Source organism: Helianthus annuus, chromosome 1 (genome assembly GCF_002127325.2).
Source record: "Helianthus annuus cultivar XRQ/B chromosome 1, HanXRQr2.0-SUNRISE, whole genome shotgun sequence".
Classification (NCBI taxonomy): domain Eukaryota; kingdom Viridiplantae; phylum Streptophyta; class Magnoliopsida; order Asterales; family Asteraceae; genus Helianthus; species Helianthus annuus.
The window spans coordinates 104936094-104955153 of record NC_035433.2 but is presented as its reverse complement, the minus strand read 5'-3'; the positions used below and the strand labels follow the sequence as shown (position 1 = coordinate 104955153).

Sequence of the window (19060 nt, the reverse complement as noted above, 5' to 3'; positions counted from 1 at the left end):
GTTTAGTATTTAAGCAAACCTCAACCATTAGGTTGAGGTTGATCAGCGTGTGGAAAAGTATAGGCAACCGAAATCTGTTTGAAGTCTTGTATCAGTCTCGTTCAACGTTGAATACAAGATTTTCTGGTTTGTTTTATTCATACATTGTTTCGGTTTTGTTTATTTGTTCTTGAATCAACTTGTGTTTGATTTCCGCACACTCACAAGTTCTTGTTTGATGTCATTGAAAGATCCTTTGGGTTTTACAATACCGACCCTCCAAGCTTCACCACAAAGACAAAAATAACAAGACCAGAAGCCAAGCATGGGGCCGTGCCAATCAGACATGGGTCGTGCCCCCAACTAAGATTCCCAGAGAATAAAGACAAATAGAAAACGACAAAGGACACGGGGCCGTGTCTCCTAAGCACGGGCCGTGGTCAACTTTCAAATTCGCAAATCTGGGTTCGTACAACAAGTACAGAGGACACGGGGCCGTGCCGTTGACACATGGGGTCGTGTGTGCAGAAGAGCTGACACCAGCATTAAATGAAGATAGAGAAGGGAAGGACACAGGGTCGTGTGAAGCCACTGTTTTCAGCTATAAAAGGAGGTGCTTGGCTCATTTGTAAACCATCCATTGGCAAACCATTTCTCTGATGCTTTCCATCAGTCCACCACCACTACAACACCAACACCAACACCAACACCCACCACCATCATCCATATTTCATAATTTAGAGTGTGTAGTAGTCTCGGGATCCAAGATCGATCGTAACAGTTCTTGTCAAACAAAGGCCATGCTTGGCTAATCTCTTACATCACTTGGTGAAGATAAATCTTTTATGTATTACTTTTGATTTCCAGTCTTTGGCAACATTTTTAATTTGGTATGTATTAATGACTTTAATAACTAGTTTTTTTATATTGAAGGTGAACTTTATTTAATCATTTCTTCATGTTTTGTTGATTCACTCATTCGTGTCTTTACGTTCTATATAAAGCGTCTTAACTGCCTGGAAGGGGGTTAGAAGGTTGTTTGGGTAAAGTTCTTACCTCGTTCAGTGTATAGATCTTGCGAGGACCTGATTCCAGCTTATTAGGACTTCCCTTGAGGCAGATAGCATCAAATCGGAGGAAGTATGAACGACTTGTAATCCCTTATAAAATAACTACTATTAAAACAATAATCCGACCTTGAGGGACAGTACCTCTGCTGACTTAGACCAATAGGTTGAGGGTAACGTCACCTTCACAGGAGGGGCCTACCACTTTTCGCATTAATAACTTATTTAATTATCTTTCAATAATCCGACCTTGCGGGACTGTATCCCTGCTGAATCAGACCAATAGGTTGAGGGTAACGTCACCTTCACAAGAGGAGCCTACCACTATAACTAAGATAATCTCTTAAAAAGCCTAAAGTGCGAAAATCATCAAAGGACACATAAAAGAGGAGTTGGAACCAAGTGATTCCTTCTTGTCTATTTGTTTTTCCTTCCATTTACGTTTTTATTTTCTAGTTTATCTCTTAAAACTTTCAAAACTTTTTATCAAAATTTGGTTAGATTAGACGTTGACGATAAGCCGGTATTAAAAGCTCTTGTGTCCTTGGACGACCTCGGTATCTTACCATCACTATACTAGGTCCACGATGGGTGCATTTTCCCTAATGTGTGTAGAGTGATAGTATTGTATCGTGTTTTATAAATTTAAAGCTTGATCCACGTGTAAAAAGTGCTTAAAATATATCTAAAATTTATATGCATCCCCGCACACGTCAAGTTTTTGGCACAGTTGCCGGGGACACAAGAATTTTGAGAAAGCTTAAAATTAACGGCCTAATCATTTTTGTCTTTTCTTTTTAGGTTTTTCTTCTTTTTCTTTATGTTTTTCACTTTCTGCCAAAGTGACATGGGGCCGTGTCGTATCCCGAGTAACCTCAGAACTATTTTCTGCTAGATACGGACTGCAGCACGGGGCCATGTGACAACCACACGGGGTCGTGTATTATCAACAATTTGTAAGAAATAGTAACCGCCTGATCCCGACGGTTAAAATCTCTCTGGAAAACATGGATGTTTATGATTATTTTTACCCCCGCCACTCTTACGGTGAATGGTGCGAGTTATGTGGTGGAATGCATAAAGAATTAGAATGTGTCATTCTAAGATTTGCTCCCCACTACTTAGCCCTATCGTTTTCCTATGACGATCACCTTAAGATAGGCGGGAGTAAAAACAATAATGACATCTATCCACCTGAACCCCATCAACCCTCTTACCTAGAAGACTTAGAAGATGTAAGTCAAATAGAAAAGAGGATTCTCCAAAAACTCAAAGAAATAGAATCCATGATGAAGGCGCGATATTCATCAAGGAATTTAAGCAAAGGAGAATCAATGGAGGAACATTCAGGTACAAACATCACTGAGACCAACAAACCTACCCTAGACACTTGCGAAGACAAAGGCGATAGTCGTCCCTGTATCGACCTCGCGATGACAGTCCCCTTTACAGTGTGTGAGTTTCACACCGACGGTTTGGACGGGAGCGAACTGACTTACACCTTTTTTAACAAGAGCCCGGATAAGGTAAATAAGGGAAGGTTTTGTTTTCCCATTTTCAAATTAGGATTCTATCTTTTCGACAACCTCTTGCGTTTTCGTACCTCTCACCAGAGCCTAAGGTATATCCGACAATACGGTCTTGTTCAAACCAGTAAGGAACCACCCGATGAAGGACAGTTCCTTAAAAACCTAAGACGGAACTTCATAAAAGTCCTGAAACACGAGGTCGTATTCCTCAAACACGGGGTCGTGTCCAATATTCTTCCACAACACGGGGCCGTGCCCATCGTATTTTTCAACACGGGGCCGTGTCAATCTAGACATGGGGCTGTATCTCACTAACGGACAACATTATCTGACTCATGCAGGCGACACGAGGCCGTGTTTCTCAGGCACGGGGCCGTGTCGACGTGCTGTCACTTTCTATAAAGTCATCCATTCCAAAAAGACCAAGATCCTGCAAATCTTGCTCACATACCCAAAAATGTATGTTCTTGAAAAGGTTTCCTACAACCTTCTTGTTTTTACTACTTATAGGCATTTCCTCTTCTTCCTTCAACCAAACCTCCATTGAAGCTTGAAGCTTCAAGCTCAAAATGCTTCAAATGGAGGGTCAAAATCATGATTTTTAGCTCAAGGTTTTGCAAATCTACTACATTAAAACATTATTTTAAGTTATTTACATCCAGAAAAGTAAGAAATCAAACACATTTAACTTATAATAAAATTTCTTGAGCTAACATTTCAAGTGTTGTTAATTCAGCATGGGGTCGTGCCTCATGGGCACGGGGCCGTGTGATTCGTCTATTATTCCAAATCGTTAATGGTTTTGTCGTATTTTCTAGAATGTCAAGCCAACAGAGTGGAACATCGTCCAACAGCTCAAGGAATAACCGCCAAGGAAGGAGACTTTCTCTATAAGCAACTCTCGTTCGGTACGTAAGTGCTTTAAGAGAGTCTCTTAAGGAGATGACCGTGGTAGAAGAGGTTCTAATTAACCGGGTGAACTACCTCTCCATAGCATTGGAAGATTGCTTAAGGGAAATCAACCTTTTACATCAAAGTTTGAATATCTTGGTTGTGCCTCCAATGGAACCAATTTGGCCTCAAGAGGATTGGAATCTTACTAACGAGGTCATCCACCCCATCGGATGGGATGTCGAGATACCGGAACCTCCTCCTATTAATGTCTCCTTTGAGGTTCCAATCAATCCCGCTCCCCTACCTCAAGAAGAGGTTGATGAGGAACCTTTATCTTCCTCCCGAGGGAGATAGAGGAAATGCTCAACGACCTCTAAATGGGCATTTCCGGGAATAGCTTGAAGTCCTCTGAAGATTAACCTCGGTTTTCACCAACCATTCTTAGATGTAGGGAGTAGCTATTAGGGGCTTAGGATAAGATCTCATGGGGGCATCTCTCAAGACTTTATCTATCTAGTTTAGGTTCGTAATTTTTTTTACCCTTGTATTTTTTTTTCTTTTTATTTAGATGAAATGAAGTATCTTTTGATGGTGATAACAATAAATGTGTGCAAAAGTGATGATAAAGGCCAAAGGACGTTAACCCAGCACCCCATACACGAAAACAGACGGCTCCCGATTTAAAATCTTCAATTCTGTAAGTACAGCACGGGGTTGTGTTAGGTAAGCACGCACCGTGCCCCATATCTGATATAACATCTTAGATTCTAGAACCTTGGCATGGGGCTGTGTCCCATGGGCATGCCCCCGTGTTTACTTTCTGGGCAAATTTGGTACCGACACTTTTGACATGGGGTCATGTCTGCCATAAACGGGGCCATGCCAAGTGTCTGTTTTCCAAAAAAAAAATTATTTTTAACACACGTTTTACACATTTAATCAATTTAACCTATTTTGGACACATTGAGGACAATTTGTAATTTAGGGGGGGGGCTTAATAACTTGAAAAATTGCTTGTCCTAAACACATGCCTTACACAAAACTCTACTTGGAACCGCTAAAACACCCCGAATCTTTTTCAAAACTTCTTTTTTATTTCTAAGTTGTTTAGTTAATTGAATGGTTTGATAATCTAAATGGGTTTTCAGGTCAGCCTTAAACTTCTTATTGTTCAAGATTATATTTCTTATTTTTTATATATTTCTGATAGATTTTTATGCGTACAACCTATTTTATGGTGTTAAGAGTCGCCTTGATGTTCCTGTTAGGTAACATTATAAACAAATACCTTTAATTTTCTTAATCACTTTATTAACAAAATTATATTATTATTGTTTAAGTAACCTAATATCTTTAACAATTTCAAATTTTTTGAAAAAACTTTTAGTCAACCTAACCCAACTTTACACGGTACCTAACCCAATCATTTTAGTTTGTGGACATGCAGCCTTGTGAGTGAACAGATAGAGACACTTGAAGAAATAGATATGAGAGCTCGCTCATGAATCTGGTGTTAAAATTGTGGTCTGGTCCCGGCTCTTGGTTGCACCTCTACGTTTATAACCATTTTGACTGATGCGGTTATTAAAGCATTGCCTTCTATTGCAGCAATGACAACAACCACAATTGTTAGCGAGCCCAATAGTTTTTAAAAAAAAATCCAGTTGGGTCTGCTATCAAGTTGCTTTTAGGTTCCATCTTAGCATTTACAGTAATGCTGATATACCCTACATTCAAGAATCAAAACATCTAAGAGAGTTCCACCAATGTCACTTTTGAAAATCAAGGGCCAAATAAAGAGACGGATACGATATATGGAAGAGGGATGATTCAGGAATATGGAAGGGACTGTAATTGTATTAGGTTTTCATAATAGAAATGAAGATTTAGGGATATGGGTTTTGGTTTGGGTTTGGTGGGTCCATGTATGATGGTGACGGGTATGCAAGTGTTGGGTAGGTGGATATGGTGGGTCTGTTGGTAAGGCGGAGGTATGGGTTCTGGAAGTGGTGGCAGATGTGAGGACCGGCTGGTTCGGTTCTAGATTGAACAACTCAGGTCGGATCGATCACTGTAGAAGTGCGGAATCCATATACAGTGTAGAAGAAGAATCAACAATTAAATCAACGTTTAAAGCTTCAATTCTCATTAAGATGTGCAAAAGTACAAGGAACCAGTGATAATTTGACAGAGCTCCGAGACAACCAAGCAACTACAAGCCAAAAACTCAACAAATGAACCCCTAGTCTCCTATTTATAGGCGAGCTGGCTGGGAGAAGACATGTCGTCCGATCGGATGGTCATCCGACCAGATGATCATCCGTCCGGATGACACATGCCATCCGATCGGACGGGCTTTACAGCTTACGTTTCCGTTCCGTTTTCTCCCAATTATAATATAAACTACAAACAAAACTATACATAGACACAAACAGGACAAAATATAAACTAAGTACAGACGGAAGCTACAGACATAGTGCATCTACAGACTCCCCCTTAGATGTAGCTGCAGTCTTCCTTCCTGTACAGTCTTCAACGAGCCTTCCTGTTGCGTATGTACTCTCTTGCTTTCTGTCTTCTTTTCTCCTTCCTTTCTTCTAACATTTGTCTCCTCAAAAGTCTTCCCGTTTCATTCCACCACTTCCGATACACTGGATCACCATCCTTTGATTTACACCACCTAGGAATCTGATTTTCTTGAGATTCAATAGGCATTTGATCTGTATCTGGTGGCCTTTCAAGTTTCCTTCTTCCCAATACAGCAGCTCTCTCTACGATCTTCTTAAACCTTTCACTTCTTTTCTCTTTCTTCAGAAACTCTTCCAACTCTAGATCTCTGAACTTTGTTTCCCAATATCTACCAGAGTTGATATCTTTGGCGAAGCACACGTTCACGATCTTCTGATATTGTCGTTCTTGAACTTTATCTGACTCATTATATACTATCTTGTTGAAGAATAGACAGTCGATATCTTTCTTTGAGCAATTAACCAGCCACATTGGATCTAACACATTGATGCGTCTGGTTTCACCTGTCTTCTTATCGAAAAATGAAATTACAGCTTCTGCCGTGCTTTGATTGTAGAGCCATCCTTTGAAGTCTCGTAGAAGTCTTGATCCATAGCACGAAGCGGCACGTTCTTTAGACATCTAGGTTGTTTGATCTTCAAAGTAATGTCTTTTTCACCTATAATTGATGGGTGGCGCTTGTTGTAGATGTAGAAGGGGGTGGTTGCAGTTGGGAGGCAGTGGTAGATGGTGGTTGAAGTTAGGAGGCAGTATTGGATGGGTGGTGGCGGTGGGTTTTTAGAGAGAGAGAGAGAGTAGGTGTCTAGGTGATGGTGGCGCTGGTTGTAGATGAAGAAGGGGGTGGTTGTAGTTGGAAGGCGGTGGTGGATGGTGGTTGCAGTTAAGAGGTGGTGGTGGTTGCAGTGGGTTATAAATGGGGGAAATGAAGGGGAGGGGAAAAGACATGTTTACCCTCGTGTGCATTTCACGTGACCATATTTAACAGACTTTTTAAACAGGGTTAGGTGTAAAGGACAATACGTGCAAGGATTTTTCATATAAAGGGCAAAACTTGTCAAAACTTGTTGAAAAGGACACCGCCTGAAAATTTGTATTAAGATAAAGGACAAAACGGGTAATTTTTCCTATATATAACGTCACACAATGGAAAAATACAGGGAAAAAGGTAAGGACTATAAATCACACACAGGCAGTCAGATTTGAAACGTTACACAGCAACGAACTAGGTTGTGTTAGCATATGTTATTCTTTTATGCTTATTTTGTATATACACAATCTAATTTTTTAAAAAAATCTAGGCTATCGCCCACCCGGCCCTCCCTAAAGACGCCTCTGGTACTTTATCTTCATTGGTTCCTGAACATCAAATTTGATATTAAAACCCAAAACGATGATGCGTACCAATCGAATATTATTACAAACCTATATGAAATCAAACCTCAACCAAAGCAAACAACAATCTGCTTAACTAAGAAATCAATCACCGAATAAACATGACATGAACAGGGAAGGAACCAAAGGGGGTCAAGAGGGTCGGTTGACCTCCTCTCATCAGCATTATGTTTGATTTTATATACAAAGTTTGAGTTTTTTAAACAAAAATAAATTAGACCCTTTTGGTTATAACTAAAAATAAATCAGACCCACTAGTTATAACAAAAAGAAATTAGACCCTCTAGTCATAACTAAAAAGAACGATATGATGGCACCCTCCCCCCAACTAAAAAGTTCCGGTTCCATCACTACACATATATTCAGAACCTAAAAACAAACTCCAAGTGAAATCACCGTTATCATGAACTCAAATCACAAATAAAGCGAATGAAATGAGTTTCTGATTACAACCCGCTACATATCAAATCGCGTAACATAATACAACTAGAGATTAAAGTGCGTTTCACATAGAAATCCAATCGAGTTGACTTCAGCAACGGCAAACGGTGATGGTAAGTCCGGATGGTGTCGATTTTCAAAACTCAAGCCATGTATGGTTATCTGTCATGGTTGGGATTGAGGTAATTTCTTAGGATTTGAAATCGAATAGGGCTTCTAAGAATTAAAACGATAAGACACAGTTTACCCGGTTTATTCCACATGGTTATGAACTTATATGACACAACTAAGAGGATAAATAAACTCGTAAAAAATCACAATTTGTATTTAGTTATCATGCATTTAAATATGAAACTTTTGTTTGTAAATGATTTATAAACGTGTTGTGCCGTCATATTAACCTACACGATAAGTTAGACATTTTATGGGTGTAATAAACAAATTGAGTGGATTAAACATGTATAGACACACCAATAATCATTTTAATAACAGTGTCAAGCTTTTATGATTCGCGCCCTTAGTTACCCCAAACACCAACCCGTTTAAATCAGTATCAAATCATGTAATTAATGAGTCTTCTCATTAAAATTACCCATACATAAAGAGAAATTTTTTAGAACCTTGCAACCAACAAGTTCCGGTTCCACGTTTGAGTTCGAGTTATATTTAATGTTCCAACTATGTCAGACAAATTTTTTTTTGAACGGCCAACTAAATCACCAGATAAGCATTCTGGGATGCCCTTAATCGAGCAAATACATCCCCTACTCCATAACGGTAAGAGTTGGATCCATACCTGTGCCACCAGTTACGGGGAAAACCCGCCGCCCAAAGGCCCACTGCGGTAAAACCCAGTTCGGCTCGGTTTCAAACTGGCGACCTCTAGAGAGGCCTAGTTCTAAACTTCATTGTCACCACCAATGTCCTTCAAAGTGATGCTAGTGGGAGTTAAACTTGGGACCATGGGCGGATTTATATGAAGCCCAGGGTGGGCGGGCGCACCCCCTGGGAAAAAAAAAATTAGTGTATTTTTTAGGCAAAAACCCGACCGCACCCCCTGAAAATACGCTTAAACCACTCATCCGCACCCCCAGCAAATAATTTCTGGATCCGCCACTGCTTGGGACCTCAAGGAGAGAAACCAAGTGACTAACCACTAGACCAAGACATCTTAGACAAATAATGCCATTCTTTATTTGTTATAAAGTTTTCCTTCGTTTTACTTTTTTTTTTTATGGGCAAACAATATCATTCATTCAACACCAAAAACATATACAGGCGAATGTTATCAGTGAATTTTTAGTAACATTTTAGCCATCCCCTTTGATAATCACCTAAGTTTACATCAAATTAACACAAGTTTTATTACAGATTGAAGTTAAATTTCACCAATTTTCCCAGCTTGAGATTATTTCCTTTGACTGGTATTTGATCCATGTATAGGCCGTCACTTGTATTTCTCCAAATATTCCGTCCACTGTTGCTTTCTTTCCGGCAAAAATGACGTCATTCGTGCTCTCCAAATCACCCAGCATGATGTAACCACAATCGCTTGTACCAACTTTCTTTTAAGTTCAGTTGCACGCAAACTTTTGTGTATCCTGAGCAAATCCCGGATTTCATAAGTGCAAATCGGAGAAATATTACACCAAGAACTCACCTTTTGCCATACGACCGTAGTCATGTAGCATGAAACAAAAAGGTGGTTCGTGTCTTCCTATGTCTCTCCACATAAACGATATATCGGCGTCCCTTCATTTTACTTTTAATAACTTCTGCATTTCCTATAAGAAAACGTAATAAATTGGTCCATCTCCCCACATTTTCCTCGATGATCTTTCCCTTTCTTTATGAAAAATACAAGTTTTCACGAAGTATAAAGCATCTCTTTTTTCTATTTTCTACCATCTTCTTTATTTTGAATAATTAACTTACAAGTTAAGAAAATGTAACCAAACAAACCATGCTCTTCCGTCCCGCTTCCGCAACCTTTCCCTCCTCCACACGTCTATACATCCAACCTATATATATATATAACACATTCTCTCATCAATCTACTACCACACTGACACTGCAACACAGAATTATCTCGTATTCCTGTTTCAATGGCAGCTTCCACTACTTTCAACGTGATCAGTACAATTTTCATCGTGGTTGCTGTAGTTTTCTCTGCTACCGTATCGGCCCAGACTGCTCCGGCAACTGCTCCAGCTGGAATGGAAAGCGGGTCTAGTTATTCAATGGCGGTATCTGGCCTCATTTTGTGTGGTTCTTTGATCGTATCTGCGATAGCATTCATCGAGTATTGAATCGAAATTCATCATCATTTAATCTATGTTGTTATATATGTACATTTGATACGTAAACACATGCATGATACACGTTGATTTGTAAGAAAGAAATACCTGCATTTAATATTGATGTTTTGTTATTTAAACTTTTTGGGGAATAAATTGATTATATATTTGTTTAGTTATTACATATAATTTTAGTGAGTGGACCCAAAGAAAAATGACTATGTCTTCGTAGTTTTAATGGAAATTTACATGAAGTTCTGTAAATATATTTAATTTAATATTGATGTTTTTTCTTGATTTACATGAAGTTCTGTAAGTATATTTAATTTACCGAAATTTTTCATCATTATTTATTTATTTATTTTATTAACAACTTATATCAATGGCAGTCCTTCCAAACTGTCGATGACGAACGTTCAATGGTATGTTGTAAAGGACCATCAATAGATGTTTTGTTGGTGATCTGTCGGTATAGACTAGCGTCGGTGATCAGTCCATGAGTGATGACCATTGACCCACGACCTGATTTCATGTGTATTTTGGTATATGGTTCTTAAGCAATTCGAGTAGGGTTTGATTTTGATTTGATTTTTACGCACCTGAAAATGGAATTTGGCTTGGTTTGTTTGGGTTAAATATATAGGCATGTATTGCTTTACTCATGACAAGAGTGTGTGTAATCCATCAATGTTTGATATTGGTATTAACTCATAATCAGTGGCCCTGTTTTATGGATTCACATGAACCCACTCGGTTTGGAAAAAATTAATAAGAACTTTGTATGATTTGAAAAATATAGTTAGAATCTATCAAAACGAACCCACTGAAAAAAGTTCCTGGATCCGTCACTGCTCATAATTTGTAACTCGCGTCTCTGGAATAAGGTGATGTGTGTCAAGATCACATTATCAAACGACAAAACAATATATTTTACAATTTAAAGAAAGAAATATCAAGAGTTGATACAAAAGGTTGTAGCTCTAATAATTTGATTTTTCATTACGTCACTAAATTTTTTGCTATATGGATGCTAAGGCTATACGGTATGGGGGTCGGCCCCGGGCCGTCGCGGGTCGGCGACGGTCCAAACACCGTGCCGCCCCCATCCCGTCCCGTCCCCAACGTCTCTTTTCCGCCGTTCTCGACGAAGCAAAAAGTGGGCCCCCCAAATTTAAATATGACCGTTAATAAAAAAAAAAAATTAAATTTCCATTTTTTGAATAAAGCCAAACGGCTACTTTTTTAAAATATATAAATTAAACCCCCATTTTCACTATCAAACACCAAATTAACTTCCACAATTCACCATTTTCTCCTATAATTTTTACACTCTCTTCCACTACACTCTCAACCTTCTTCCACATAATTTTCATGGATCCGTTCAACAACCCCGATACTCCCAACACGCCTTCGAACAACCCGAATACTCCCACTAATCCGACCCAACCAAATGTTTTTTCGGTTCCGGGGTATTATCCAACGCTAGAACCGAACCAATTCTCCCAATTTTCATCGAACGCTTTTGCGTCATTCCAACAATCGCCCAACCAATTCACTCAAATCTCCCAAAACCAAGCTCTTCAACAAATGATGATGCGGGGTGCTTGGAACTTTCCACCCCAACCGATCCCGACACCCCCCGTTCAACCCCAACCGATCCCGACACCCCCCGTTCAATCCGAACCCGAAGATGATGTGGAGATTGTGCCCGAAACCCAACCGCCAAAAGGGAAAGGAAAAAGAAACAAAGGGAAACAAGTAGCGGGTGATGAAGCGTCGAAACCGAAGGCGATTAAATGGACCCCAATCGAAGAAGAAGCATTAGCCAAGGCTTTCATTGGCACTTCCGACAACCCGGTAAAAGGTTCGTATTTTTTTAAAGTTTACATTTTAAGTTTTATATTTTTTTTTTGGTTTAAATTTAATATTTTTTAAGTTTAGTTTTTAATTTTTTTAACAGTAGGTTATGTTTAGTTTAGTTTTTTAGTTTATTTTTTAGTTTAGGTTTTTTAATTTTTTAACAGTTAGTTTTTTAATTTTTAGTTTATTTTTTAGTTTAGGTTTTTTAATTTTTTAATTCATAACAGTAAGTAATTTTTTTATTATTTTATATGTTTTGTTTATTTAATTTTATTTGTTCGTTTTTTTATAGGTAACAATCAACCGGGTGACGGGTTTTGGTCCAAAGTATTGACCAAGTTTCTCGCCATGATGGACCAAGGCCCGTATAGAGATATCGACTCGGTTTCCTCGAAGTGGCGAAAGTTGAACACGACCGTTAATCGGTTTTGCGCGGAGTATAACAAATTATACACAAGTGACCGTCGTAGCGGGTGGAACGACGAAGATGTGTTCAAAATGGCATTGGAAAAGTATAAACAAAATCATGGTTCCAACTTTCCTCACGTTCGCGCGTGGATGGTTCTAAAAAACGACCCAAAATGGGCGCCCATTCCTAACGAGGTGGCGATGGCGAAACGCCAAAAAACATCGGAAACGGGTAGTTTAAGCGCCGGTGGATCGGACGCGAGGTGTCACATTAACTTAAATGATGACGCCGACTTTGACGAAGACGAGTATAACGTACGTGAACCCGAGCGTCCACCGGGCCGAGACAAAACAAAGAAGGATCGGGCCAAGGGAAAAGGAAAGGAAAAGGTGGACCCGAACATGGTTGAGTTTATGGAACACCTAAAAGTGTACAACGACATATCGGCCCAAAAGTCGAAGACGAAGGAGCGGGCCGTCGAAGAAAAAAGCCGTGCATCGGACGAGAAGTTAAAAGAAAAGGTCCGATTGTCGAATGAGAAAATCCGAATCTCCGATGAAAAAATTCGGCTTAAGGAATGGGAAATAATGATGATTAATGTCGAGAACGAACCCGAGCCGAGACGTTCGATGTTGAAAAAACTACAAGACGACATCATGAAAAAGCATCAAATTATTTAACTTTATGTTTTTTTTTAATATTTATGTAATGTGGGTTTAATATTAATGAAAATATTTTATTAGTATATTTGTCAAATGTTAAAAAAAAATAAAATAATAAAAAAAAATAAAAAAAACATGGTGAGGACTATGACTAGGATCATCCTACCATGCCTTGTAGTTTTGGAGGATGGAGCATCTTAGTGAGGATTGTGACGTGTCGCCTACGTGGCGGACCATCCTCCAAGGATGGTCCATCACCATACCATGTAGTCTAAGTTGATGTACTCTCTTACAATCTTCGTGATGAGATGAAAAGATGAGTAGGGAAATGTTGAATTGATTGTATTGTACCAAATGTATATATGCAAGGTAGATATTTATATAAACTACCCTAGACTTTTTACATTGTGTCTAATATTCCCCCACAAGCTAAGGCCGGAGAGCAACCTTAGCTTGGAATGTAAAAATAAAAATCTTTTTGTTGATAATGGCTTGGTGAAGATGTTTGCAATTTGATCTTCGGTAGATATAATTGCAAACGTAGTTTTCCTTGAGCACCATTTTCACGAACAAAATGAAAATTAACTTCAACATGTTTTGTTCATGCACGAAAGACTGGATTTGCAGTGAGATAGGTTGCATCGAGATTATCACACCAGACCCCAAGTTCCATCTGTAAAGCCTCTAACCAAGTTAATTCGACTACAGATCGACTAAAGCTTTGTATTCGGATTATGTAAATGACCGAGATACTTTTTTCTAGTTTTCATGTGATCGGACCCAAGTATACACCAAATTCATGTTGAGTGAGAAGCCTATGATCAATTATGCTTTTTAAGTACCGTAGAAATTGTTTGACAACAGATCAGTGATTTCAGAAGGAGCATGAAAGTATTGACATGCTTTGTTAACCGCAAATGTGAAGTCCTGTCATGGAAGAGTGACAACTTAAGAGCACCAAGAGATAGCTCCTAAGAAGTGCTCATACGAGAGAAAACTAGATTACAATCAAAATAACCAACACGTTGTAGTAGATCAAAGATGCATTTCTTTTGAGAGAGTATTGTGTCACAGCCTTGTGGAACAATCTCAATGCCCCAAAAAATCAAGTTTACCAAGGTCTTTAATAGCAAAGTCATTTATGAGTTGTTGTATAATCCGGTTAACTATCGTGGAGTTGTTGCAAGTGACAATGATGTCATTCACATAAACTAGGATGTATAGAAGACAGGGCGGACCTATGGCATGTTATGGGTGGGCGGGCACACCCCTTGAATTTTTAGTTTTTTATTTTATACGTACGTCAAAATCCCGACCCCCCCCCCCCACAAATAGAATTTTGTAATTGCACCCCTTGAAACTGAGAAAAGAGAGTGAAAAGGGTTTATCAGAAAAAACTCTTGCCAAATACGATGGCGTGAGTTGCAGAACCGTTTTGTTGGGACGAAGATGAAGATGCATGAGTTGTAAAGTGAATATGAACCGGAAGATACTTGCTTAGTTATCTAATTTTCTCTCTGACCAGCCGGAACCTAAGCTTGCTCGACGATGAAAAAGGGTGACTAGCGAGTGAGGTTTAATCAACTCACTTATTGGTAGTGAATCTGGATATAACCTTTCTCTCTAGCTGGCTCTTGGACTCATCCATTCGAGGCTTGGGTAGTCGTCGCTGGTCGTTTCGTCTTCTCCCTCCTTTTTTCTTGGTCTATGGCAGCGAATATTACGAAGTTCTACGTGGCAAATATCCTAGACGGATGCAGACCGTGGGATCTAGCCATTTTTCTCGGAAATTATGGGGAGATCGTTGGATCGTTTATTGCAAGAAAGAGAAGCAAAGAAGGTTTTAAGTTTGGTTTCGTCAGTTTTAAGGGGATTAAGGACTAGAAAGAGATGGGAAGGAACTTCCAGGGTCTTAAGCTGGGCGGTTTTAAACTTAAGATAAATCAGGGAAGGTACGCTAAGGAAAACGAAGAAGTGGAGGACAATCGGATTCCGCCAAGTGCGAATTAGTTTGATTCTCGGAAGGTAGAGAAGGAAAATGTGAACATCGGGAAGGAGGCTTTTATCAGGAACGGATGTTCTTATTTCTCGGCTCTCATGAACAACTCTGGGGATCCAATGAGATCGGTAGGACACGAGTCTGTCTATGATAAGACGGTGGAAGTTCACAGCGAGACAAGCGCGTTTTTTGACCTGAAAGGAAGAGCGGTGGTGGGTAGAGTCAAAGACATAGGGAACCTGATCAACTTAAAGGATTCTTTAAGAACGGCAGATATCAGTGGTTTCAACCTCTACTTCTTGGGGGGTCTGAACATGATGATAGCTTTCGAAGACGAGATAGAAGCTTCAGATTTTATCCTCAACATTAATCTCTGGAAGGAGTGGTTCGAGACGCTTGACATTTGGTCTGGTCAGACATTGGCTTATGAGAGGATTGCTTGGTTGAAGTTCCACGGCGTTCCATTACATCTGGCTGAAAACAAAGTTTTTAATGATATTGCGTCGCAGTTCGGGAAAGTGACCAAAGGGTCCCAATTGTCCCCGAACGACTGGGATCTATCTACTTCATGTGTTGGAGTGTTGGTGGATATTGGATCAAGAATTTCCGGTTCGGTATTGCTTAAATGGAAAAATAAAAAATTTAAAGTTTGGGTAATGGAAGAATTGGATGATTGGGTTCCGGATTGCATGTTTGAAGAAGAGTCATCGTCATCAGTCTCCGTTCCAGATGAGGGGGATGCGGGTGAAAATCATTCGGATGTCAATGAGGATGTGCAGGACTGTCACACCCCGATATTTCCACGTATTACCGGTGAGCCCGGTGGGGAGTATCGTGACGTAGTTGATATCATCATAGACAATTTATCACAGTTTAATACACAGCAGAAGTCGAAAGATAAAAACAGTACAAACCGAATAAAAGTAATATCAATTATTACAAAACGGTTGTAAGAGATCCACAGGCGGATCAGAAGTATAAAAAGGAACATTGTTCAACAGATTTGTAAACATCTAAGCGTGCAAGACTCTTTATTGATGCTAGGAGTAGCCAGCCTATTCCGTCTAGTACCTGCACTTAGCCTTTTTGGAAAATACGTCAGTTTACACTGGTAAATACAATTAACGGACTCATTTTGAAAATGTTTTAGAAAATTGATTTGAATGCACAAAGCACAAAATATCTTTTATAACTTGGGACAATTATTTTAAAAATAATCTTGTATACAGATTTATATGTTTGTCGTCTGTCAGGGCCGGTTAGAAGACCCGGACAAGATTAAGTGACACGCCACAGGTATAATGCCCACAAGGAGAATTCCTTATTGTGGATTACCTTTTATACATACGCAACTGTCAGGTGTATGCCTACACCTCGTGCTTAAGTCGTGGTCATTTCAATGAATGAGCCGAGGATATCCAGGACATGGTCATTAACCCCCCAAAAGCCATATACCAAACAATACAGATTAAAACGAGTTATGCAATTATATTAATCACAATCCGATTTAAACAAGTACATACCCGACCAAGCGGTATTATTATAATACCGTATCCCAAGCCCGTATAACGGAAAATAAGTTAAAAAATTTATCCCAGCCGTACAAATCAGCAAATGCAAGTATCTTTTACTGGTCTCCTAAATCTGGAACGAAGGTTTTAATAACCTATTAGATTCCTAACGGGTCTTAATTAAGCCTAAACTTAGACCGGTTAGTTTTAAAGGAAGATATGCGGTTCAAAACGCACGATTAAGCGAAGACCGGATTAGAATGTGGTTTAGACCCAACAAGTTTGGAGACTTGTATAATATGGGTAAACTAAACACATTCTGGATTTTGAGATAAAAATGATAAGATTTGACCCGTTTCGGTCAATTTATGCAAACTAGTCACATAAACCGTACCGAACGCAAAAAATGCATAACGGGTAACCAAATGAGTCAAGAACAGGTTTCCTAAGTTAATATGCCTTAAATATGTTGTGATATCAGTAGGATACCTTCCATTATGCCCAAAACGAATTTAAACTCAATTTAAGCCCCGTAGGGGTATTTTGATCATTTTAAAGGTTATAAAAGAGATTAAATATAAATCTGAGGTTCAGGTCTGATATGATCAGTAAAAATAATTATTTTAGCAGGTCATAACAGTAGGGTATTGCCTTTATGTGAAATTTATCACTTACAACCAAACTATGCACCGTAGGGGCATTTTGGTAATTTCACATAAGCTTTAAAGGCCAAATTTACAAATCTAAGTTTAAAACTTTTGCTTACTGTTTAATTATAAAAATTTACTTAAAACATCAGTAGGTATTAAGTTTTATATGTTAAAAATAGTTTTAACCCATACTATGCGCTTAAAACGCGTAAAAGTCGGTTTTAAGCGATTTTCGGGTTATAATAGGAAATCTGAGTTTTTGATCAGTTTATAAAGTTCAAATATTTTATTTATTATATAAAATCAGTAGCAAAAAATTTGGTATCAAAATATTATGTAAAACTCATTTTATTAGCAAAAAGGGTATAACCGACAATTACCGAATTATAGCAAGAACCCTATGTTATACTCAGCTTAAAAATAAATAAAAATCTTCAAAAATCCCAAAATATTATATTACATTAGTGGGTAAAAAGTTTGGTGTCACAATTTGGGTTTAGATAGTCTTTATGTTAATTACGCCGTTTAATTAATAAAAAGCTTTTTAATTACGATATTGAGCATAACTCTTAATCTAGACCTCAAACTGATGTCAAATTTTTAAGAAAAGTTTATAAAACAGTAACAAAGGTTTTTGTCCTCTCACATTTTCAAAAATCTCGTTTTAAGGTCAAAAGTGCATAATGGTCAACATTTAGGCATATAACGGAAACATGGAAATGAATCGGACAAATTAGGATCCAAGTTGTATAATCTCAAAGGGTTATACTAATATGAAACAGGGAACTAATGGAGGCCTAAGGAATTTCTAAAACAATCTAAATCGGGTCATAACTGAAAGTCAAAGCAAAAGTCTATTTTTGCGACTTTCGGTTCCGAACCGAGCCTAAACTGAAAATTGTCGGGTTGAACATGTTTAGACATGTTCTTACATTGATTACCAAGTTATACAAGTGATAAAAAAAGGTTTCATGGCTTCTACATTGTTAATTATGTGTTTATTTGAAAATTAGCTTTCTGTTGACTTTTTACAATTAAGTTTGACCCGACAATTGACCTAGTTAGAGTGGAAATCAGAGGGTGCCCTTTTAAGGGTTTATTACCCACATAATTACCAACTCATAGCTACTTTCAATTCGAGAAATGATTGGACCATTAGTGATTAATCACTAAGTCAAAGCTTAATTACAACGGCTTTGACTTTAGGCCATTAAACTAATAAAATACGAATTAGGGATGTTAAGGAAGCTTACTGAAGTACTTAGCACGATTTAGAAGCTAATGGAATCTTGCTTGAGGTCCAGAGAGCTCCAGGAATTCAGTTTGAATGATTTTCAAGTGGCAAGTCCAATGTTTGCAACATAGAACTCTTATATAGGGACTTTAATTGCATGAGATCCTTACACACAAGTCTAGGATGGATCCCAGATGAGTCCAAGTGCCCTCTATGCATGAAATACCACTGGTGCAGCCCCTGGGATCGAAAACCATGCATGTAAGGCGGTGTAACAGGCTGAACAGGCACCTGTGCATGTTTTTCGTCGCTGGTGACTCTCAGGCGGCCCGCATAAGAGACCACAGAGGTCTTACGCGGCTGGTATGAGTGCCCCCCTCCGGTTACAAAGTTTCAGCAATTGCAACTTTAGTCCCTGGTCCTTCTAAACTTGTTTTTACTTTTATTTATTGCACTTTTAACCCTCATACTTGACTTTTAAGGACTCTAAGTCATAAACAAACTTCATTAAGTCCCCGGTTATTTATATGATCACCGAAAAGTCCTAAATTTCAACGTTGACGCTTTTAACCCCTTATTTAAGAATGTTAATGTATTTTCCTCATAC

At 38.7% G+C, this 19060-nt stretch overlaps 1 protein-coding gene across 1 annotated transcript; it reads left to right on the top strand.

Annotated features, from left to right (window-relative positions):
* Positions 1 to 11159: 11159 nt before the first annotated feature.
* On the top strand, positions 11160 to 13087 carry LOC110872519 (glutathione S-transferase T3-like). Its single transcript, XM_022121332.2, has 2 exons — positions 11160 to 11992; positions 12281 to 13087. The coding sequence occupies exons 1-2, from the start codon at positions 11500 to 11502 to the stop codon at positions 13075 to 13077; spliced, it is 1290 nt and encodes a 429-aa protein (XP_021977024.1). The 5' UTR covers positions 11160 to 11499; the 3' UTR covers positions 13078 to 13087.
* The last annotated feature ends 5973 nt before the right edge of the window (positions 13088 to 19060 follow it).

Bases quoted from the DNA above. Each gene is read 5' to 3' on its own strand.
- LOC110872519 (XM_022121332.2), top strand. From the start codon at position 11,500: ATGGATCCGTTCAACAACCCCGATACTCCCAACACGCCTTCGAACAAC. The intron at 11,993-12,280 runs GTTCGTATTTTT...GTTTTTTTATAG, and splicing joins TTCCGACAACCCGGTAAAAG to GTAACAATCAACCGGGTGAC.